The sequence below is a fragment of the Podarcis liolepis genome (genome assembly GCF_965112155.1).
Source record: "Podarcis liolepis genome assembly, chromosome: 6".
NCBI classification, from domain to species: domain Eukaryota; kingdom Metazoa; phylum Chordata; class Lepidosauria; order Squamata; family Lacertidae; genus Podarcis; species Podarcis liolepis.
In genome coordinates this window covers 36,545,337-36,569,644 of record NC_139559.1, presented here as the reverse complement: position 1 = coordinate 36,569,644, position 24,308 = coordinate 36,545,337, and the positions used below count along the sequence as shown (strand labels likewise).

At 40.7% G+C, this 24,308-nt stretch overlaps 1 protein-coding gene across 2 annotated transcripts in view; it reads left to right on the top strand.

The window, feature by feature from the left end:
• The window catches only part of CTTNBP2NL (CTTNBP2 N-terminal like), a 30,274-nt gene extending 6,937 nt beyond the window's left edge, over positions 1-23,337 (top strand). For both annotated transcript variants that reach the window (XM_083508903.1, XM_083508902.1), the window contains exons 2-5: positions 2,318-2,425; positions 17,206-17,436; positions 18,836-18,943; positions 19,790-23,337. In XM_083508903.1, coding sequence (XP_083365029.1) covers positions 2,327-2,425; positions 17,206-17,436; positions 18,836-18,943; positions 19,790-21,235 — 1,884 coding nt within the window. In that variant the 5' untranslated portion in view covers positions 2,318-2,326 and the 3' untranslated portion in view covers positions 21,236-23,337. The remainder of the gene's footprint in view (positions 1-2,317; positions 2,426-17,205; positions 17,437-18,835; positions 18,944-19,789) is intronic.
• The last annotated feature ends 971 nt before the right edge of the window (positions 23,338-24,308 follow it).

The window sequence follows — 24,308 nt, the reverse complement described above, 5'->3', positions numbered from 1 at the left end:
GGTTTGTTTAGGTTTAACATGAAGGAGGCTTTTGACAGTAATTCCTGTTCGGCTTACAAATGAAATGCAAGTTGCTGTCTTCACAAAATAATTGTGCTGCTTCACTCTGGCTAGAATGCGTGTACATTTCTTGGTGACATTTTAAAAATTTGGGGGTAGCACAGAACTTACTAGCCGCAGTGTCGAAGAAGAAAGTATACTAACAAAATTATTTGGTCTATGTTTCTGCAATGGATAGTTCCCCGCCCGCTCTCAGTTTAGTAACTGTGAAAATAATAAATGGATTCAAAGGTAGGTAGTATAAGACACCTAAAGTAAATCTACAAGTGTATAAACTATAGTGTGATGTAGAAACACTCATAAGAACAAGAAGCAGCTTCAGCTTACAGTATAGATGTCAACCCTTCCCAACATGAAAAGATCTGTCAGATTTTGGGTTTTTATATTACAATCAGTGGAATATACGGTCATCTGTTTACTGCTGTTGAGTAAAACATTTCTGAACTTCAGTTACCAACCATTTGCTGCTACTTCTATCTCACAGCTTTTCTGTAGAGAAGTGCTATTTCTTGTCAAGGTTCTGAGAACTTTATGCAACTCATCAAACTCTACAGGTAGATGTAAAAACCCAAGACAAAGGTTTGGAATGGTTTACAGTGGTACCTCAGGTTACAGACGCTTCAGGTTACAGACTCCGCTAACCCAGAAATTGTACCTTGGGTTAAGAACATTACTTCAGAATGAGAACAGAAATCGCATGGCGGCAGCGCAACGGCAATGGGAGGCCCCACTAGCTAAAGTGTTGCTTCAGGTTAAGAACAGTTTCAGGTTAAGAACGGACCTCCAGAACGAATTAAGTACTTAACCCAAGGTACCACTGTATTTTTAAGTAAATTGTGGTCCATCATATTTTGCTTTATGTAGCTGTGCCTTCCTGAAGGGCCTGTTGGAGTTGCCAGGAAGTTATAGTAACAGTTCAAATGTGTGCCTGAGGGAAGGAGTTCAGAAAGCAGGGAAATGTGGCTGTTAACTTCAAGATCAACATATCACCTCCTCTGTTGTGTCGGTACCAATTTAGGTCTGTCTGGTCTTGTTGGAAATTATGAAAGCAGGCGTTTGTGAGTTTTCCAAAGTGTTTAAACTTCCCCCTAGACAGTCAACTTGTTTATCTGCAGTACTGAATGTACCTGTACATGGTATGATGACTGTTGTAATGAGCAGTTATGCTGGGTTCAAGCTGCCACAATACCAGAAAGAGCCATACTTATGCATTCATTTGGAGAAGAATCTCTAATGAGACCAGCAGTGTCTTTACTCTCCCTGCCCTGCCTTTGACATCTTTAATGTTCTGCTGAAGAACCCAATATTTCATCTTGAACTCCAGTATGGGACTGATCCAATGAATGCAGTGAGAATTCAGCAGATGGCCTAGTTTCTTATGACATATTCAGTACATTCATGCATCTTCTCTGAGCAGCTGGATCACTACTATGCCTTAAACAAATCTAAATGTGTCTTTGTTTAGATCAGCATAGAATAATACAAATCACTTGCAAAGTGGTAATGGATGTGGAGCATTTTGCATGCAATAGTCTCTTAAGCATACAGAAACTTTGAGATAGATATATCATAATTTCAAGATGCGGGCTTGCTGTAATTTATTTTTTGACTATTTGATGGAATAAGGTGAGTAGTGGGACTCAAAATGTGTAAAGAAACTGACTTTGGGTAATATGCTTTCACGTGATTGGTATCGTAGTGACTTCTAATAGATGGGGCTTCAAATTTATTAGGTAGGATGACTCCTAGTGATTCCAGCATGAGTGAATGCCTTGAAACTTTGTCAGAGAGTGTCTGTATGTAGGATGTGGTTTTGCCACACTCTATGTAGTATTTCAAACATTAATTTTTTAGTTTAAAATTGTAGGGCTTTAGAATGGTTCTCAATGGGATATTTAGCTATATAGTCTAAATGCCAAGTTTGGTTAATGAGCCCTCTCATTATCCTAGTTAAATGGGTTGTTACTTGGTTGCTAGTGCTGCTGAATTAAAAGTTGTGTCGTTCCCAGGCCATCTGGGTGTGCATATGCTTGTGAGCCCAGGGGAAACGGTGAAGGATTGCTGATTTGCAAAGTAATTATGCTGGCCATAAAAAAGGAGAAGTGTTGGGTGGGTGGGTTTTTTAAAGGAGCTTCCAGACTGAGACCTTGGAAACTTCAAACTTGTATTTCATAAGTTCTTTATGGCATTATAAAAGTATGCTTGCTGGCTGTTCAAAAACAGTATCTAGCTTAATGTTCTCTCTCTCTCTCTCCAGGTGTTCAAGATGAATCTGGACAAACTCAGCAAACCTGAACTACTGACACTATTTAGCATTCTTGAAGGGGAACTAGAAGCCCGAGATGTTGTCATAGAAGCCTTGAAGGTAAGCTATAAATTACTGGAAGAGCTGCTATGCAAGAGTGCTGCTGCAGGTGCTGTCCTCATTTTCTACCCAAAGATATATTGTTCGCTAGCAATGGTTTATATACTGTTCAACAGTTCAGGCTTTATTAGCAGTCTTGGACCTCAAATGCTATGAAGCCACCTTTATTCATGTCCAAATTGATAATAGGTACAGAAAGTGCTATGGTCAAACACCTGGATTATTACAAATTCAAACACATCATTTTTAAATCAGAATTGTTCTCATTTCATCACAGAAGAATAGTGCAACTTGAAGATCTTGTTCTAACTGTCATGTTTCAGCATGTTGTTCTAAAAAAAAATGGCCTGGTGAACAGCAGCTGTAGGAGTCTCAACAGGCAGAAGCAGCAATACAGATATTTCCTTGGAATACCTAACTATCCTCGCTGGCTTCTGTCAGTCCTCTTCTGAGGCCTCCTCTGCAGTACAATATTTACAGGGTTAAAGTCTGTTGCTAGGAGACATATTGGCATGATTTGGTTCTCAATAGACCTTATCCGCCTAGTATTTTTAAGTGTTTTCATCGCATTTAATTTATGCTTACCCCTTTTTTGCATTTTCGGTTGGCGGTGATGAAAACAAAGCTTGCTTGGTAAATGTATGTATTTGCTTAACTACTTAAAGAATAAACAAGAAGAATGAACCAGCACAATTTTTTGTCTGTAGGTGTTTTCTGCACGTTTCCGAGCACAATTCAAAGTGTTGGTGCTGACCTTTAAAGCCCTAAACCAGGCATAGGCAAACTCTGGCCCTCCAGATGTTTTGGAACTACAATTCCCACCCATCCCTAGCTAACAGGACCAGTGGTCAGGGATGATGGGAATTGTAGTCCCAAAACATCTGGAGGGCTAGAGTTTGCCTATGACTGCCCTAAACGGCCTCGGCCCTGTATACCTGAAGGAGCGTCTCCACCCCCATCATTCAGCCCAGACACTGAGGTCCAGTGCCGAGGGCCTTCTGGTGGTTCCCTCGCTGTGAGGGAACTAGGCAGAGGGCCTTCTCAGTAGTGGCACCCTCCCTGTGGAACACCCTCCCATTAGATGTCAAAGAAATAAACAACTATCTGACATTTGGAAGACACCTGAAGGCAGCCCTGTTTAGGGAAGTTTTTAATGACTGATGTTTTAATGTATTTTTAATCTTTTGTTGGAAGCTGCCCAGAGTGGCTGGGGAAACCCAGCCAGATGGACAGGGAATAAATAATAAATAATAAATAATAAATAATAAATAATAAATAATAATTACATAAGGAACTTTTTAAGCCTAGCTATTCTGAGCATAATGTCTAGGCAAGAGGAGAGGAGAGGTGACGAAAATACAGGTTGTATAAAATGGCATTGTTCTTAGTGAAACGGTGTGGCAATCAATCATATAAGGTCATTCCTCTTAGCTTTTTATTCAGTCTGAAGGTGCCCGTTATGTAAAAGTTAGAGACAAATAAGCATGGGTTGGAGCATGTGAAGACAAATGATGTCATGGGTAGACTTGTGCATGGCTATTAATGAGTAACAACATAGATTACCTTAGTATATATTATTAGTATTTATAATTTTATTATTATTTCACAACATTTATATCCTGTTTGATTGTAATAAAACTAATAGGCCATTTACAAAAATTGAAATTAAAACATTAAAATCATCGATAAAAGACAGTTAAACAATTCTTAAGAAATTTAAATCAGCTGTAAGCAAAAAGAGACCAACGCACATGTCTGCATTCTACATGTCTGGGTAGGTTTGCCAATTTTTTTTTTTTTAAAAAAACATGTTTTCAGCAGCGGCCAGATAGAGCACAGCAATGGGACCTGCCTGTTGTCAACAGGTAGGGAGTTCCACTAGATACCTCCCACATTAAGCTGTATGAATTGAGCTGTGTGCCAGATGGAGTCACCCAGGCAAGGGCAAAATCTGTACTGAATGTTTTAGTGCTGCCTAAAAGCTAAAAGAGAGCTACTGCTACTGTTCTACCTCAATATCTTCTAGGGCCAGTGTAAAAACATGTGATTGTTTAAAGGAATTTAAAGACAATTAACACCCAATAAAAGCAACCAGGGATCGAATTTGCAGAACATTTGCTGCAGCATCCACTGCTGCTATGCTGTTAGATCCTGGGTTCTTCTGGGGCGCAGCAGCTGGAACTTTCTGTCTGCCAGCCTCATGGAATCTGTAAACAAACAAACCCACTCAGGGAATCAAGTTGTTGAGGAAAAAAAAAAATCCTTTCCGCTGCCTTTACCTGCTGTGAATTGTTGCAAGTCCCCACTTGTCTGTATTAAAATTAATTAGAAGGCATTTGAATGAATAGTCTGGGAACAGCAAGTTGCATGAGAGATCAAATCAAAACACAGATCAGCAAAACAAATATCAGTTTTGCCAAAAGTCTCACAAACGTGAAAAGAAAGAAAACAAGATGCCATCTTTGAAAACCTGCTTAGTCGCTTTGAAACCTGTAAGTGCTCTGGCTTCTCTTAATCCACCCTGTACCCCCACTGCACACCAACCCACCACTGTAACTGCCAGAGGTACAGGAATGTCATAGAATTATCATAAATATTTGAAGTACTTGGCAGGTAAAACTCTCAGTCTATAAAGCCTAGAAAAAGAAGGGGCTGCATGCTTTTGGTGGGAAGGGATACAAAGATGTATGGAGGCATTACCAATGCAGAAGGAAGAGGAGATGCTCTGGTGCTTATCTATCTATCTATCTATCTATCTATCTATCTATCTATCTATCTATCTATCATCTATCTATCTATCTATCTATCTATCATCTATCTCCCGCCCATTTGGCTGGGTTTCCCCAGCCGCTCTAGTGGCTTCCAACAGAATATTAAAAACACGATAAAACGTCAAACATTAAAAACTTCCCTAAAAGGACTGCCTTCAGATGTCATCTAAAAATCAGATAGTTGTTTATTTCCTTGACATCCGGTGGGAGGGCGTTCCACAGGGTAGGCGCCACTACCGAGAAGGCCTTCTGCCTGGCTCCCTGTAGCTTTGCTTCTTGCAGTGAGGGAACCACCAGAAGGCCCTCAGAGCTGGACCTCAGTGTCTGGGCTGAACGATGCGGGTGGAGACACTCCTTCAGATCTTCTCTTCGAGCTCCCTTTCTGCCTTTCCATTTTTTAACATAGGTAATTGATGTGCATATGGCAGCTGTAGTCTATAGGCTACAGACTTGGCTGTCTCAGTTACACCTGAGTTGATTCTTCATCTTGTTCCAAACAGAACAAGTTCCTGTTCCACATATTAGGAAGAGAAAAATCAGATGCTTACTGCTTATACTGCTCTGGATACTGAGGGATAAATGCTGAATGTATGCACAAACATTTTTTTTTTTAAAGTAAGCCTGTTTGAATAAAACCATTTAATAATGCTGTCTTGTCTCTTTTCTCTTGGGAGAGATTTGGATATGGGTTCCAGTTTCAGGTTTTTCATGTGGTATAGACTAAACTGATTTCATTTCTGCAAAATATGTGCAATACTTCCTCAGCAGACAATGATTTCTGGTTCTGTCTGAGCTGGCTGTCTTTAAAATAAAAAAAGGACGCTTTATTCTCCTTTCACTTGGCTTCTTCCTCTTTTTGTTTTTTCATGCTTTTTATTTACCACTTTCTTATTACTGTTTCTGAGGAATGAATCCAGTATTTTAGTGACTTTATTAAAGCTTTATCTCGTACATGCAAGCAAAACCAATGTGCCTTCCCATTTGGTAATTTTGGAAAAGGAAGGAAATGGGCCTCTTTCTGCGGCCAACTATGGGGAAGTCCATGTGCTCATCCTTTTCAAAATCTGTGCCAAGATACTACTTCTAATCACAAATGACACTGGCTTATATCCAACAGAAGCCTGTGAAAGGGGAATTTCCTGCCCCCTTTGCTGCAGCCCTCAGAATCCCCTGAAAAGTGTCTCCTGAGGATGTTATCTTTTTGGGTGAATTGCTTTACAGACTAAGTAAGAACTCCCATTCTAACACTTTAGGATAATAGATTTGGCATTTCGTACCGACTTATGTATATGGTTATGCATCAATGCTAGCTAAGAACAAAAGTTCACCTGCTATGCATGTATGAGAAATTCAGTTTGCATTTAAAGGTGAACTTACCTAGGACACTTTCCTTAACAAGATGCAAACTAAAACACATTCTTTGAAATTTGCACTTCTCTGAATTTTGCAATGCAGTTCTCCTGCCCAGTAGAACTGTGTGCAAAAATGCATACATTAGAGAAAACAACATTAAAATGAATTATATTTTGGAAAACTGCTTTGCAAAAATGTGTTTATATAAAATTATATACAAATAAGTGTATATTAGTAGAAATTCAGTGATGAATTTTCAACAACTTTTAAATTTTAAAAAAACCTGACATGGATATGTGAAGAAATGAGCTTATGATTGAGAACCTGAGAGAAACTAAAACTGACAGATTCACCCATCCCTGCCACCTGCACTAAGTTGAACAATAAGCTGGGCATTATGCTTCCTCAAGTGGCAAACTATACAAATACTGCGAGATAATGAAAAATTGCTCATTTAAATTGAAGCTCATTTGGGGAAAACCTGTCTTGTTTTACTTCACCTTTGTGATTTAATTCCTGCATCATTGCAAATTTCTTTGCACATGAATTTAATTAGCATTTGTCTAGATGAAGAATTTACAAAGAGAGAGAGAGAGAGAGAGAGAGAGAGAACTATTTCAAGCTATACAGTGTTTGAAAGATGTACGTTCCAAGGAACTGGACAAAAATAATTGAAATAGTACACAGTGGGATAGCTGAACTTTTAACTGATGGTATAGGAAAGAGGAAAATTGATGAAAGTAACATTAGCCTTTCAGCCTTGAGGAACAGTCTTAATTGTGTAACAAGAAGATTGTCTGCCTTGAGCTTTTTCGTGAAGAAAGGAGAGGAGTAAAAATAAAATCTTGAAGTGAATTAAGCAATGATAGACCATAGATTGCCTAGTTGAGCGTGGTTTTCTTTTCAGAAACTAGGATGAATGTTTTAATGATTGGAACTGCAGTCGGGATTACTTACCAGGATAACTAGGAGTCATGCACAGAAGAGTGGAGACAATACTTAGCTGATTCCTGAAAGCTGAACAGGATTTGAACAGCAGATGATTGTGTGTGTGTGTGTGTGTGTGTGTGTGTGTGTGTGTGTGTGTAAAAATTAGTCAGGATCTTTGAAACTTACTCTGCAAGGTATATTTATGTTAGAAATCAGTACAGTGGTGCCTCGCAAGACGAAAAGAATCCGTTCTGTGATTCTTTTCGTCTAGCGGTTTTTTCGTCTTGCGAAGCAGGCCCATTGACGGATTAGCGGATTAGCGCTATTAGCGGCTTTTAGCAGCTTATCTGCTGATCGGATCAGCTGATAAGCGGCTTAGCAGCTTAGCGGCTTAGAAAAAGGGGGGGAGGAAAAAAACCAGCAGGAACTCGCAAGACATTGTCATCTTGCGAAGCAAGCCCATAGGAAATTTGTTTTGCGAAGCACCTCCAAAACGGAAAACTCTTTCGTCTAGCGAGTTTTCCGTCTTGCGAGGCATTCGTCTTGCGGGGCACCACTGTATTGGCTCATATCGCAGCTCATTTTCCGCTAGTAGAAACATACTGCAAAGAAAACCAGATAATGCTGAAATTAGCTAGTATGGCTTTGGCATTCAAATGCCACTGGACTAACTGTGCAGATTTGGGCTTGGATTATAGCCGACAGCTGTTTGTGCTTGCCAATGAGACCTTGGGCACACAAGACTCAAGAAGGAAAATGATTCTTTTCCTTTACTTCATGCTCAGCTCTGAAGAAGGAAAACCCTGCACAAGTCCTCCTTGCTACTCCTGCTCACATCTGTATGGAAAGGCATGGGCCCAACTAACTCTGTGAATGCAACTGAGTGCTTTTTCGTTTGTTTGTTACACAAATAGCAGCCTTATAGGGGGGGTGCAAAGGGGAGTTTAATTCCCTCTCTACCTGTTATGGTCCCAACAGCAAAATTTGTGAAGCTTCTGTTTGCATCTCAGGTGAAGCCTTCATAGGCTTCAGTATCACAGATCAAAGGTGCAGCAGTAATCTACTGTTGCAAAGGTTGTGCACCACCCCTAATCTCTGCCAAGTAGTAGCAAGAGTCCAGGTACTCTCTCAGAGTTGTTTCTGTTGGGGAAATTGGGGCACAGCGGAGGCTAGTGGTTTATTTTACACATGTTTACACCTGTCTTCAGTGGAAGGGGTGCAGAACATTACATCCTTAAAGTATCTCTCACTGCTCTCATAGCTTCAGCAAGCTTTTTCTATGGCATCATGCTACTCATCATCACCTTGACAGCCTCCCAAATCTCCTATCTCTGTCCACTCCTCGAGCAGAGGGGAAGGATCACTTTTTGCATTGCCAATTGCCCTTAATGGCCCAATAACTGAGTCCCCATTGTTGTTCAATGGTTCTGTATTTTGCTAGCTTGCCCAGGCTGGTTTGCATTTCTCCCTTGTATCCCAAATAGTATCTAAATACTTGTTGTTGCTGTTGTTTAGTCTTGTCCGACTCTTCGTGACCCCATGGACCAGAGCACGCCAGGCACTTCTGTCTTCCACTAGCTCCCACAGTTTTTTATTAATTTCTACCATCCACTAACAGGCCCTGGTACCCTAGATCTATGACACTACTAATATAGAACTTGAGAAGGGGAGAGAATTAATGGCAGCAGCTCAGAATTTGTTATGAGAGCCAGAAACCTTCAGAGGAGATCTGTGGTAAGCAATACAACTTAGAAAACTTTCCCATAAAATTTAAACATATTTTTTGCTATTAAAGGCTCCATTTACCTGGGTAGTAGGTTCATGGTAATCTAAAGTCATTGGGTGCAAATTTCATTCTGCAGAGGTGGTAAAGTGTAGACAAAGTGCCACACCTTCTTCTTGTATATAAAGCAGATTGATCATTTGATTGAGAAAGTGGCATGATTAGCCAAACAAGCTTTGTGTGTCTGTGTTTTCTCTTAAGACACTGGCAACTTTGAGCCATTATTATAAACAACATTATTCTGATTTGGAGCTTCTGCAGACTAGAGATAAGAGGGTTCAGTCTTTTATCAAGTATCTGGCTGACAGATTACTTGCATTAATCTAGTCTCATTCTCTCTCTACCCCCATGCTATGATCTCAGTCTGTGTTTATTTTCAAACGTCTGTCTCTAGGAGAGAAAAAACTAGCAATAAGGAAGTTCAAGATTGCATGGTATGCTATTTAAAGAAGATGTATTTTCTGTGATCTAGAAGAGGCACTGAATTGTAAACCGCCCTGTGAGCTCTGGATGAAGGGTGTTATAGAAATTTAATAGTAGTAGTAAGTACTGTAGTAGTAGTGATGATTATGAAAGCAGCTTGAGAAATGTAGGATCTTCTAGCCAGTGCTTTTTTCTGGGGGGATGCAGGGGTACGCATATCCCTAAACATTTTGTGAATCTTTTTACTTTTATCCATTTACTGTATTTATTTTTCCCAGTTTGAACTATAAAATGGTGATTTTCTTGAGTCACCATGAGAGTATCCCTAAATATTTTTTAAAGAAAAAAAAGCACTGTTTATAGCATAGTGAAGCCAGGTATTTAAGCAGCTTACATGTATGATGTTATAAAGGGACAAGAAACACAGTGGATGGTAAAACTCTGTTTCTTTGCTTCAGAAATACTGATAGCAACTAAACATTTTTAATTTTTTAAAAATAATTTTTATTGAACTTTCAAATTGTAACAACAAATTTTCCACAAATCTTAATTGAACAATTTATATATCCAGTTTTCTCCCCTCCCCCCCTCTTTGGACCCATTGGCAGGTTTTGACTAAACTTTCACAACTATATAAGAGGTAAAACCAGCAGGGTATAGAATTTGTTTAATAAATCAATACAGAAATACGGGGGCAACTAAACATTTTTTTAATAGATCCAGAGGATGTGTAGTAGATCAGGAGGAAACATTCTGTTAAGCCCTTGTAAAAAGACCATCCAATAAATGTTAAAAACCCTGTGGGAAGTATTCTCCAAAGGCAGTATGGAAATAATAATTAAAGTGTCTTCCTTCAAAGTGTAGCTTGTTTTATGCAGTGAACAACTCTTAATTCGATACAGTGGTACCTCTAGTTACTAACTTAAATCGTTCTGGCGGTCTGTTCTTAACCTGAAACTGTTCTTAACCAGAGGCGCGCTTTCGCTAATGGGGCCTCTTGCTGCTGTTGCATCACAGGCACACAATTTCCGTACTCATCCTGGGGCAAAGTTCTCAACTCAAGGTAACTCTTCCAGGTTAGCGGAGTTTGTAACCTGAAGCGTTTGTAACCTGAGGCATTTGTAACTCGAAGTACCACTGCACTAGCAAAGTGCCTTGTACTCAGTGGCATCTTTCCATATCCGTGTTTTTGCTCCTTGCCCTGCTCATTACTGCAGCTGCTACTTGCCCATGCCTCCATCGAGTCCTTTTTCCTTCATTCGGGAAACAGTGTTGGAGCTGATGCTGGGGGTCTAAGCAGTTCTCTTCTCTCAGGAAAATGTTCTCTAGAGTAAATAATGCAAGTGTTAAAGGCAACTGCCTTTGTCTCTCTAGCTATTTTCCTTTTTGCAAGCAAGCTTAATAATGGCTCATTACTCTCATTCAGACTCAACAAGTTTGTCAGTGCTGACTTCCCTATCAGTGTGGCTGCAAGGAAATGGGAAGTTTTCACTTTGGTTTTAGATTAACTACCACTTGCCATATCTTCCAAATCTAAACAAACTGGTTTTCTTGCAGGCATCTTGATGTCTACATGGCAATACAATGGAAAATACTATAATTGACCAATAATTTTAAAAATGCATAATCGTTCTTTCTTTTAAAAAAAAAATCCTATCAAATGAGTCAACGTCTCATGATCTGGCTGTTTCCTGTTTTCCTAATTTCATCAGGCTTTAAAGATTTGTCCTCCCGGACAAATTACTCCATATTGGAGAAAGATCTGTCTTTTAGGATTTCCTGCTTTGTGGTTGTAGTTTTTTTAAACTCATGGCAACCCATGAATTGAACAGTTTTTTTGAAGTAAACAATTGTTCCATTTCTGGAGAAATATAAAACTGAACACACATACAAACAGTTATTTCTACTTCCCACTTGTTCCAGAAGAGTGGCTTTTCACAAGTCTATTTTATATATTGGTATTTTGAGATTGCTTTAATCTAAGGTTATTTTAAAGGCTTCTGTGAAAACATAGCTATGGTTTTCTTCTTGAGAAAAATACATTCTTTGGTCCCTGTCCAAAACGCTTACAAACTGGGAAGTCTCTTCATTTCTTCAGAATCTCAGTGAAAATGTTTTCTTACATATTTATTTAAATTCTATTACATATCCCACCTCTGAGGCTACCAGGGAACCTAAGGTGGTGTGCATGTGGTTTTCAGGCAATCACTTCAGGAAGGTGGTGACCTCAAGAGCTTTCAGACCATATCCTGGAACACGCTTAAATCATTCCTTACTAATAGTGTCTCATTCTCTTTTAACAAGTGAACTAGATCCAGCAACAAAATGTTACAGATTGTAAAGGGGACATTATTGCCTTCTATACAAATAGCTTGCTTTTCCTGTAGTTTTAACTGCTGTATGTTGTCGAACAGAGACTCAGCAGAGCTGTTGCTTTATAGAGCTACTGTTTAAAATTAAAGTCTGTATTGAAGCTGAAAGGGCTACTGTACTTAACTTGGTATGGCTTCAACATGTGTTTGTGTTCATGGAGACCCCCAGATGTGCAAGCACAGCCATCATTTAATACAGCTACGGTATTAGTCTTGCAGGAGACAGGATCACTCTGCCACAAGAACTACTATATTTTTAAAATAGAACAACAACAACAAAACAACAACAACGCATCCCATCCTATTAATCCCAAAGTGTTTTGTGAACAATAAGCAGGAATAGTTTTGCTTAAAGGAGTTGCTCTTACTATATGGTGCTGGAAGAAAAAGCATGATCCCCGCTTCTATTCCTTTTGTTGCTTTAATTCTCTGGCCAATATGACAACATAGCTGCAAAACAAATACACCTTTCTGAATATGCAGCCTCTTCTTGCAGTCCCTCTGCAAAGTACTCTGTTTGTTTTTTTAAAAAATCATCTCAAGATTTTTGATGTTTCAAAAGTAGAATAGGAACCTGTTGGGGAAATTTCTCTGCAGAATAACTCCTGCCTAGAAAGGATGACAGACAGTGTTGCATTCTCAAGAAGCCATGATGATAAGGATTCTAGATATTAAAATTTGGGAATTGTTATGCTGTACTGTTAAAGTGCATTGCACTCTGGAGTAGGAAAAGAAGAAAGAGACTTCTTACCAGCAAGTTAATAATACAACCCCTCTTTGCGTCATTGAGCCATTAATAAATATAGCTGTATTGTTCTGTGGTTTCCTTGGTGTACCTGAATCCCCTGTATATATTTCACTATGTTGTTTGCCTATTCTTTTTCCTGTTTCCTGTTGGATGTTTACAGTAATCCTTTCCAGCCAGTGTATCTCAGATAGTGAGCTGGGACCCACCAATGCCCTTTCAGACTGGTCTCAGTGTCACAGCTTATCCTAGCTAAAATATGGCCTCTTGCTTGGACCAATGTCTGCACCAGAGATTCCTTGCATACTGAATAAGGGTGGCCAAGAGGCAGAGAGGTTCATGGTGAGAGGAGGGAAGGAAGGCTTCCCTCCCCTGAGGGGAAAAGGCCAGAGGAAGCGTTTGAATGAGAGATAAAAGGTTAATATTTAATAGCATCATTATCATCAAAACTAGGAATCGAAAGGAAGAAGGATAAGAGAAGACAGCTAATATGGGAGGAAAAAGTCAATGTAAAAGAGCCAGGAAAGGAAAGGAAAGGAAAGGAAAGGAAAGGAAAGGAAAGGAAAGGAAAGGAAAGGAAAGGAAAGGAGGGTTAAAAGGAAAGTTTGGGGTGCGGTGAAGATCCTATGCTATAAAATGTGTGGGAAAGAGGCTCCCATGCCTTCAGTTAGCAAATGTCTGTACTTAGCTTGATGAAAGCTGAGCTACGGAACTTCTTGCCATGAAGAAAACGATGTGGGAAAGAATTCAGTCATTTCAACATGGAGTAGAAAATGATATCAGTAACCGTCAGCAGATTACGGTGCCATGGTGAAAATTGAAGCCAGGCAGTATTTATTCCAGATTAGTTAATTCAGAATACTTTTGCCTCTGAGTTTAGCATCAGCTGTGGCTCTGTCCACCAGGGTTATGCACCCTTTGACAGACAGAAACATTGTTCACCCTTGGGTTTAAATTGTCTGTTTTGGGAACAGGTGAGTCTGATTTTTCACAGGTCCCAGGAGCTCACCTGGAGTTTGCTTGGATAATTGCTCTTGTCTGAAGAAATAATTTTGCCCTATTCCTTAGGTTTACAGTAGTCAAAACAGGTCAGGCTTGGTCAAAATGACATTGCGAGCTGTGCTGGGAGGAAGCAAATGCTATTGGTTCTGTGCTGTTTGTAAGAACAGATTTTCACGAGACAAATAATGACATGAATTAATTTTTTGGCTGCTTTTGTATAAATTAATCAGGGATTCCATGTAGGATTAATGTTTCTGCATACTTCAGTCCTCATAAAGATGAATATATGATGGATCAGCAGTCTAAACTCCAGAATGGTATTAAATTTACTGAACAATTAAATTTATTGAAAATGCACCACTCTTTCATTTAGCATTTGTGTGGACTGAGATTAGGCAAGGATCATTCTGCTTCTTGAATTTCCTGGAGTATTTTTCCTCTCCGGTTACAAAAGCCATTCATGAAATGTCATGTTGCTCTGTGCTCAGTAATTCTGAATGAGTATCAGTGTTCTCATCCCAGAGTGGGAAAGCAGAGTTGTCTGTAGTTCGGAACATGTGATTCAGCTGGTAAACTGGGACTTGTTTTGTGTGTAGAGAGCTTTTATGGGTATTGAACAAGGAAAGAGATTCTGAAATAAATTTCCCAGAACAGTCTGAAAGCAAAGTATTTCCATCAGCCTCAAGACTGAAGGCTGCTTCACTGTTACTTTGTTTAACAAGAACTTTATAGACCCACACTGTGTATCTACTACAGCTAAAATGCTAGAAGTGGAACTGTTCCTTGCTCCTATGTCAAGCGTGTGCCAGTAAATGGAATGTGTGGAGCAACCTTGAGCTGAAACAATGTCAGCAGCATGGTATTGTTGAGTTAAGCTGCAAGTGAAGTAAAAGACAATCCACTGATTATCTTGTATTTGGAGTTGGGAGAGCAAAAGTTGACCTGTCAAATACACCTTGACATCAATAAGCGTTTGTGTAAGTGACACTCTACCTTTATGTTTGTGTCATCAGATGGCAGGAGTGGGACATAGCAGGAGTGGGACATTCCCTCTAGGGAAATATTGCCTATACTTATTGGCAGTATCTCTCCAGTATTTTAGCCAGGGTTTTAGCCCTACCTGGAGATATAGGGAATTAAACCAGGGATTTTCTGCATGCAAAACAAATGTTCCAACACTTAGGACATCTTCCAGCCCTTCCCATGCTTTCTAGCTATAATGGAGTTTCATATGCCCTTGCCAATCATATAGCAGAAGTGATTCCCTGCTGTCTCTCAAGAAAGTTTCAGCCCCCTTTTTTTTCAGTTATGCCCTGTGGCATGACTTTTCCTACTGACTATATATGCATTCTGCAGTTACAGGCATCTCTGAATTTAGCCAGGGTTCAGGAGCAGTGAGGAAGCCAATGTACAGTCCTCTCATCAGCGCAGGTTGCATGAGCCCAGAGGCCAGGACTACCCTCAATTCTTGTTGGATTTCCAATATAGAGGAAAGGTCTCTGGAAAGTGGTCTGGAAAGTTTCCAGGAGAGATTTATCTTCAAAAAAGCCGTACTTCATTTTATGCTAATTGCAAAATGTATCTAAATACTTAACTACTATTTGACAGTATGCAATCTACAAATAGTTCATGACATTTAAAAACATTTTTTTAAAAAAAGTGGTGGAATACTAACCCAAATGTTTAAAGTCATAATCAGGGCTGACATTTCTAGTAGAAATAGCTGAACTGTATCTGAATTAGTTGTTTTCCCAGAACCAGTTCTGTGTCTCACCATGCATGTAGCACATCAGTGATGACTTAGATGGAACATGGAGAAGTGGGGTGGTGGTGAGGTGGTGGTTCTGTGCACTTGTGCACAAAGCTGTTTCCTCTTCTCTCCTCCTTGTTCCCTACACTAACCCAGCTGCTCTGCCCTTTAGCTCCCTACCCCTGCCAGTCTAGAGTGTTTGCGAATAAAGAGTGAAGAAGAAACCTCCTCCCTAGCCTGTTTGTCAAGTTGTTTGAACCCTATTCACAAAGGAAACTTAATACATTTCTGAACCAAATCCCAGAATCCTGACAAATTATCCGATCTGCTTTACTATGTTGTATTTTTTTTTGTAATAGATCCAAGTGAGTGTATTTATAATCTGTAGGCCAGTGTTGGCAACAATGGAGAAGGAAGCAGCTGTATAACCAGCAACTGCCTGACCTTGATGTATTCATCAGCCACCATAAGCAAACACAAAGGGGTCATGGGGCTGTGCATGTACTTTGGTTCTTTAGTTCAAAGGGTTCCTTTTGTGTTGATCTTGGGAATTTCTTTTTTGGCACTAATTAAAATACCACAGACCTCTGCATTTTGAAACTGGGCTTCCTTTTCCTGCAAATGGTTTCCTGCAGGGAAAAGCGAGGATGTAAATTGATGGCTGTAGTTAATGATGGTTGAGATCATGGTGAGAGGAAAGGGTAGTAGTCACTTTCTGCTCTTGTAATATCTTGTAATAAGATATTAATTCCAATGCCACATAGCATATTGCATTAACCCCCATGCATCCCTATCCATTGTGGTCTATGTCAGAAGTACGAAGCCACCCTAAAGATTACTCAGTAACAGTACTTTAAAAACAACAACCCACTATTTAATCTCAACATTAAATCCCCATGCCTCTTAAGTGAATGAGTCCATATAAAGAAGCATGCACTCCACTAGATTACATTTATCACCACACTAACAGGTAGTGAGAACGGGTATGGAAACATTGCCATAAAGAGAGGCTGTTGCATAGGCAAGTGCTGATCTCAGCTTCTTCACTTCCTCTTCACTTCCTCTTCTGAAGTGGCTCAGGAAGAGAACCCCCATGCTTTCTTTGTTTACTGCAACACTATAGAGCATAGGAAGCTACCCAAATCAGGCACATTGGATCTCCACGATTTCAGGTGGAATTTTCTCCCAACCCTATTGGAAGATACCAGAGATTGAACCAGACACCTTCTACATGCAGAGCAGATGTTCTACCACTGAGCTACAGCCTTTCCTTGGCCCCTGCTTCTTTCAAGGCTGCTTTCTTGCCTTCTCACTTCCTTCACTTGGTATCCTCCTCTCTTCAGCCCTATTCCATCAATCCCAATGGAAGGAGCCTCCCATTTCTCAAGTTCTCTTGTTGTTGTAAGTTGTTGTTGTATAGTAGTAAGGCAGTGCTGTAATAAGTAGCTCTCATGCTGTTTCCCCCCTCCCATGTCCTTCACAGTCACTTATTCCACTCACAACCAGCCAGTTGTGCTGGTTTTTGCACTCCTGCCTGTCCAGTATTTCATGACTCCTGTTTCCATGAGGTGACAGGATTTTATCTTGCATTTTATTTCTATTTCCCCCCTCTGGTAGCTAATAACATAAAAAACTTCATCATATGTTTCAGGCCCGGCGCAGAGATACTTTCATTGAAGAGCGCTATGGACAATACTACATTAATAATCCATTTACGGCTCTTCAGAGAGATTTTGAAGCACTGAATGAAGAGAATCGTGATGATAAGCAGCCTGTTTGTACAAATCCCTTGTCCATCCTGAAGGTAGTGATGAAGCATTGCAAGAATATGCAAGAAAAAATGTTGTTCCAACTAGCTGCAGCAGAGAGCAGGCACAGAAAGGTGGGTTCCAAGACCTTTGTACTTTGATCAAAGGAATGAAATTCTTCCTACTTAGCATTTGGTATTGCAGAGCAGTTTAACACTACATGTTGAACCACATTTTCTCCATCTTGATGTGACACTTTCAGTGTGTGACATTCATGGTTTTGCACATTTCCCAGTCTCAGCCATGTAGTTTAGCTGATTAAAATAGCATTGCAGTGCTAACAATCTTTTTATGAAGTTCCCAACAAGCACACTTCAATTAGTAAAGCACAAATACGTTGCTGTTTTTTTTTTTTATTATTGATGCTGCTATTGGAATGTAGAAAACTTTTCAGAACTGACCAAAGTCTTGTTATCATCCAGCTTCTCCTTTCCCTGTTGTGCTGGATGTTCAGTTAACCTATTTTAGCACTTTGACCTTAAAGTTTCTGCCCCCATAAGATGATAATTATCAATCTCTGGTTGCAGTTTGATCATAGGCAGCTTCAAATCTGCCGATATGTGCTTTCCCAATAATTACAAATATCCTAGAAAAACAGCTGCTGACAATTCTGAAAGGAAGCAACCACTTCCTTTTAGAACATTAGCAAACCAGAACCTCTTTTGTTCAGTTATTGTCCTGCATTTTGGTCATTTCCCCAAGTTCATAATTTAGAAAGATGCAGATCAATCTTTTCCTTCCTCTCCAAATGGTCTTGAGTTGTAGACTAGCATGCCCTATTGTATGTTAATATATCTGTCCCAATCCTATAAAAAAAGTTGTCCAATTTGATTTTATTTACACCAGTTACACAGTTTCATAAACTCCAGAACAAACATGGGGGCTTGGGAGAAGCAGAAGCTTACACATTTTATCTCTTTTGCCATGGTCTAATTTCTAGTTGAGGAAGACCCATAAACTTGCATATAGAAATGCCTGTTGTGCTGAAAAATGGGAAAAGAAAAATTGAGTGCTCTCCAGTTACTGGAAGAACAATATTGGCAGCAGTTAGATCTAGTTACAGCTGACAGAGACATGAGACAACATGGAACACCCCACTGGTTCAACTGGGAACCAAGTGCTGTTTGGCTCCTCTTGGTTCTACTGAGAACTTGCTCTCAATTCTCAATTCTCAAAAACTCAATTCTACCTGGTCATGAAGTACCGGTATTTTCTGTACCTGTAAAGAATTAGCATCTGAATTTGTTTGTTTTCCTGTTCCTTCTCTGTTCCACCATGAAGTGACACTTTAGCGTTGTTCAGAAGCCTTATGCTACTAGGTAAAGGTCAAAGATTCTGTATGTCTGTATTTTTGTGTGTTTTGCTTGAAATTTTGCTTTAGGCAGAAAGGGGCCTGGCCTGTACATCTGGATACATTTGTAATTGATGCTATATTTAAAGGTGATTGATGGTGTTCTTCTTCTGGTCTGAAAGGTAATCTTGGATCTTGAGGAAGAGAGGCGGCGGCATGCCCAAGATACTGCTGAAGGAGATGATGTCACATACATGCTGGAAAAGGAACGAGAGCGGCTCGCACAACAGGTATGCCTTCTCACTAGTTAGTCAGCTCTTGGAGAGGAATGATTAATTGCTGCTTAGCACAGAAAACATGCCTTGTATGGGTGGGGAAACTGATGGCTAGCATTGGTATTTGTGTATTTGAGAGCTTCGTTCTCCACCGCCAGGGAGAGACTAGACTTACTAGAGTGAGATTTTTGTCCAGTGTGTGAAAGTAGCCTGCAGAAGCAAGAGATGTAATAACATTTGAGCATAAAAGGAAATCATGTTTCTAAGAAGAGGTTTATTTCCAATGCAAATTGCAAGTCGCAGCAGGGAGACTCTAAATGGGGCTGCAGTGGGAACCACATGCTTGCAGTTTGGCACTGGGACTTTCTTCCATTACCATGCCACTAATTTCCTCACCCACACAAGGCAAATAGTAGATGCACAATGGAACTGGTGTGTGTCAGGGTTGGGGAATGGATGGGAGAGAACATGTGGGTAACCACAATTTTTTTTTTTATTTTTTTGCTCCACACTTGCACACCATAGGTATGAGACCCTTGCCATGATTATGCCTGAGGGAATGTGGCTATCTGTTGGCGGGGGTGGGGTGGAATAAAAGGTCCCCATCCCTAATCTACATTATGTTGACTTTACACCTTATGGTTAATGTGTGTACTCCTTAATCTGGTCATTTTCTGTGCACACATTAAGCTGGGAGTGCAGACTGCTCATGAATCTTAATTTTTATCTACAGTGATCCTTACATCCATCCACTCACTAACTGATATGACTGCCTTTGAGAATCTTTGTGTGTGCGAAGTGTGCACAAAACTATTTTTTACTTACTCCCCCCCTCTGAGCTTCTTTACCTTCCTTTTATAGCTGGAATTTGAGAAGTCGCAGGCAAAGAAGTTTGAGAGAGAGCAGAAGAAGCTATTGGACCAGTTGGAGGAGGAGCATGACCGCCAGCAGCAGCTTTCTGCCATGCTTGTGTTGGAGTGCAAGAAAGCCACAGCCAAAGCCACAGAGGAAGGACAGAAGCTTGGGGAGCTGAGGCTGAAGCTAGCTGAGGAAAGAAGCAAAGTAAACCACTTGGAGGGAGAGCTAGCAGCCCAGAAGAAGAGAGGCTTGCAAATGGAGGCGCGAGTGGAGAAGCAGCTGTCCGAGTTTGACACTGAACGGGAGCAGCTGAGAGCCAAGCTGGATCGGGAAGAGAATCGCACCAAGGCCCTGAAGGAAGAAGTAGAGAATCTGAAGACAACTCTAAAAGAATTAGAGGCCTCATATAAAGCTGGGAGAGGCAAAGCAGAGCACACGCCACCAAAGATCTCAAAGGTATCCACAGCAACTGCCACAGAGGGCTCAAGTAGGTCAGTCACTTGCCAGACAGAAAGCCCCTGGACAGAGAGCCTCAGCCAGGGAAGTACTATTCGACGGGCACCTATATTATCGCCTATCTCTGCCACTGCTTCCCACTCTTATACCAAGGCAAATGGGCACTGTGATGCTCATGCACAAGCAAGTATGGAGCCAGCTCTGCCCAAGGATGAGCCGATTGGACCAGCAGCTGAGAGGGCCACAGAAATTAGCAGCTCCCCAGCGAGAACAGTTTCCCTTTCGCCTTCAACCCCACCAGTCCCTTCCAGTGGAATATTCTTTTCTCCGAGCAATACAACTTCTTCATCACTGACACCCTCCCCATGTTCCTCCCCAGTGATGACTAAACGTTTGGTTGGAGCATCAGTCAGCAGCCCCAGCTACCAATCTTCGTACCAAGTGGGGATCAACCAGCGCTTCCATGCAGCACGTCACAAATTCCAATCCCAATCTGATCAAGATCACCAGCCAAGCGGTCTCCAAAGCCCTCCATCTAGGGATCTGTCACCCACCCTGGTGGATAATTCTGCCGCAAAGCAGATTGCCCGTAATACAGTCACTCAGGTTCTCTCCAGGTTCACCAGCCAGCAGGGTCCCATCAAGCCAGTTTCTCCCAACAGCTCCCCCTTTGGCACAGACTACCGAAGCCTGGCCACTCCCCTGAGCCCCAAAAGTGAGTGTGGCCCAGGCAAGGTCTCTGGCCCATTGAGTCCACTGTCACCTGGAATTAAATCACCGACCATACCCAGAGGAGAAAGAGGGAACCCTCCACCAATTCCTCCCAAGAAACCTGGACTGACTCCTTCTCCAGCCAGTCCCACTCCACCAACTAAAACCTCCTCTCAGGCATCTTCTCTGGGTTCTCCTATGGACTTGGCAAGTAGCTGCTCAAGCAATCCTGTTGTAGCCAATGGGAAAGAAATTGAGATCTTATTGCCAACCAGTAGCTAGCTTCCAAAAGTGTTGCATTCCAAGTGTTTGCCATTCCTGAAGCTGAAACAGCTGCTACACTGTCTTATCCACTTTACGTTATTTATTATTTGGCTAGTAACAAGATCTGTTTGTATAGCACGTTTAGTGTACTTTTCCTTTTGATTTTTGGTATATAGAAAATAACACAACTTGTGTACAAACCTTTAAACACTAGATCTTTGAGGTGTCTTAACGGCAGCAGGCACATCAAACAAGCAGAGAAGCAGTTGATTTCCTGTGCTGGGAGCTGACCAGTGGACTATGACAGTGAAGCAGTTGCTTTTAAATCATGCAGCAAAATACACTCCATGCAGACTTCCATTCCATACAGACGTTTCCTAAGAAGTGCCTGAGCTTAAGCTGCACTGCAGCCATGCATGTGTTTCTCTGCAAAACCAGAAGTGATTGTCCAATTGAAGCAAGCCCAGATTCCTCTCTGAATCATGAATGTTGAAATAACCACTGTCCTTAATCCTTTCCAGTAGTTCTGTTATCAGCAGAAATGAAATGTTCCAGAGGCCGGCCAATTGTTTCCCTCTTAGGAACCAAGTCAGTTATGTTGCTGCATTGTCAGGCACATTTGGCCTTAATAGGGAGCTTTGTACATCCTGAGCTTTTTCTATGTGACCATGTAAACATAAAATAAAAGGGGAGGGGGATTTAAGCAATCAGGGTGCCATTTTCCCCCAGTCAAGTACTCATTTCTTTTTATATGTAGAGAGAGAAAATAGGTGAGATTAAATCTGGAAGTGTTCCACTAGTTTTTAAAAATATTTTTCACATATTTTGCTGTTTTGTATGTAGAACCCCTGAGAGCAGAATCTTTTGAGATAATGATCTTAACATTACTTGAAATGAGAAGTGGTTAGTCAGTTCTATGCATGTTTTAGCACTGGAAAGATAGGGATCCGTGCTAGATGATTCAAAGCAGTAACGTTGGGTTGTATCCAGCTAAGTTTTTCTCAAAGTAAACCCATGGAAATTAATGATGCTTGCAAAAGTCATCCCTCCCTGGGAAGAGTATAGCATTTTCAAAAGTTGTGTGTGCTGCAAGGAGAAAAGGAAATTTCTCCGTCATCTACACAAACACAAAGTATTTCTTTTTCTCTCAAGATCCTCAGGGAGCCAGAAACATTGTGTGGTGTTGGTGACTTGCAGTTCTTGCTCTGCCCACCAGCAGTTCTGGTCACACTGACATCTGGACCTCTGCAAAGGTCCCTCCCTGGTGGGGAGGTTGTCTTCTCCTGCACTGGACACGAGGTCTTGATGCTGCTTCAAGACTCCACTATCTCTTACTCTAAACTTTATTTCTAAGCTATATTGAAGTATTTTAGCAAAGTGACTGATATTTCTGAGACTAGGAGGCCATACCACTTGACCATATACCTCTTAAATTTTAATCAGCGTACCGTAATTTCAGTTGGCTGCCCCTACACTAACAGTACTCCAGAATGTCTTATAGACAACTAGGAAAGCACACAAACAGTCCATTTGTGCAGTACAAGTTTCTGAATATGGTCTGTGCAGCTGCATGCTGGGTGAATGGTTTCTTATTGGTATCTCTGTGAATCATGAACTATAAGGGCATTGTAGCAGCCCTTAAAATCTTTCCTTGGAATTAGACTAACTTGTATCTTGATATGATAGAGATTTATAAATAATAATATTATTAGGAAAATGCACAGAGTATTGTAGTCTACAGTGGATGGTGGGAAGGGAGAAGGCAAGAGGAGATTTATATTTTTGCCAGTAGTCTGTCTTCAGAGATTAAGCTAAACACAACTATTAAAATGTTCCCAGCTAATCCAGTAAGACATCTAGTGTTAGTATTGTAGGTTTTCTATAGACCTGAGTGTATGCAGGAAAAAAAAAACATGTTTATTCTTCTCAGAATCCTGTATCGCTGGAGAAGTTCCTGGATAATAATGATGATAATATATTTTAATGAAGTCAAAACCGCATAATCTAGTATTATCATTAATACTGGTATATTTGTAAAGTCAAATGTATGAAGCACAGTCTTTTTACCATTTTTATAACTGGCAGCATTAAACACTTCAAACATTCACACTATCAACAAAGGGTTATATTTTTGTGATGTGAATATTGTGCAAGAACATGTTTGCGAAGTAGGTTGGGCTGCTTGTATCATGAAATGTTTTTACCGGATAGGCATGGAGCATTTGCTAGCAATTTGTAGGCATTTTGTTAGCTGTAGTATGTCTGAAACACATATATAAAAATGTGAAAACACTTCCAGTAGCTGGCAATACCAGGGACAAAACTTTTAAAACAAAAATAAGAAACTTCATACTACTTGGTAGGAATGCTGCCAGTATTTGCTACCACTTTTGTCCTTAGCTTCTGGGCAGTTTCGTCTTTACTCTTCAGAGTTCTTCTATACCAACATCCATGCCAACCATTGCCATGCAACATAACATTATGATGTGATGGCACCTCTCCAGCCAGCTTTTGGGTAGGGAACCACACCTCTTCATTTCCGCTGCACATTCTGATTCCTCAGTCTTGCATCATGCAGCAGTGAGCCAGCACCCTTGGGAAATATGTATACATTTGTAAGAGTGTGTATTAGGTGCATACCTTAAAGATTATCTGCAACTTTGGTACATGTGAGATTGCAACCAATGGCACAAATTTCTGTACAGAACTTTTTGTGCTTAGGTGCCAGCACTTGGCAGAGGATATGGGCACTTGGTCAGCTCATTTCCACCTATTTGATCACACTTCTGCATATAACCTGATTCTTTTTCCACTTCTGGGGGTGGAGTCAGACTTTGCATAAGGCAAAGTCCTCTCCCTGGTCTGGAATGTTGCAAAACAATCCGTACAACATCAAAAGCCTGTTAAGGTTCCACCCACCACTTTTTACCATCCAGCGCTCAAATCTATGAAGGTATTAATCTCACCTGTGGCAATCCAGTTAACCCAGCCCATTTTCTAGAGCTATGACTCCGAGGAGCCTTAGAGCAACTCTGCAACCTGCTTTGAAACTATGGGAATAGGAGCAAAGAGACGATTGCCGACAGAGCAT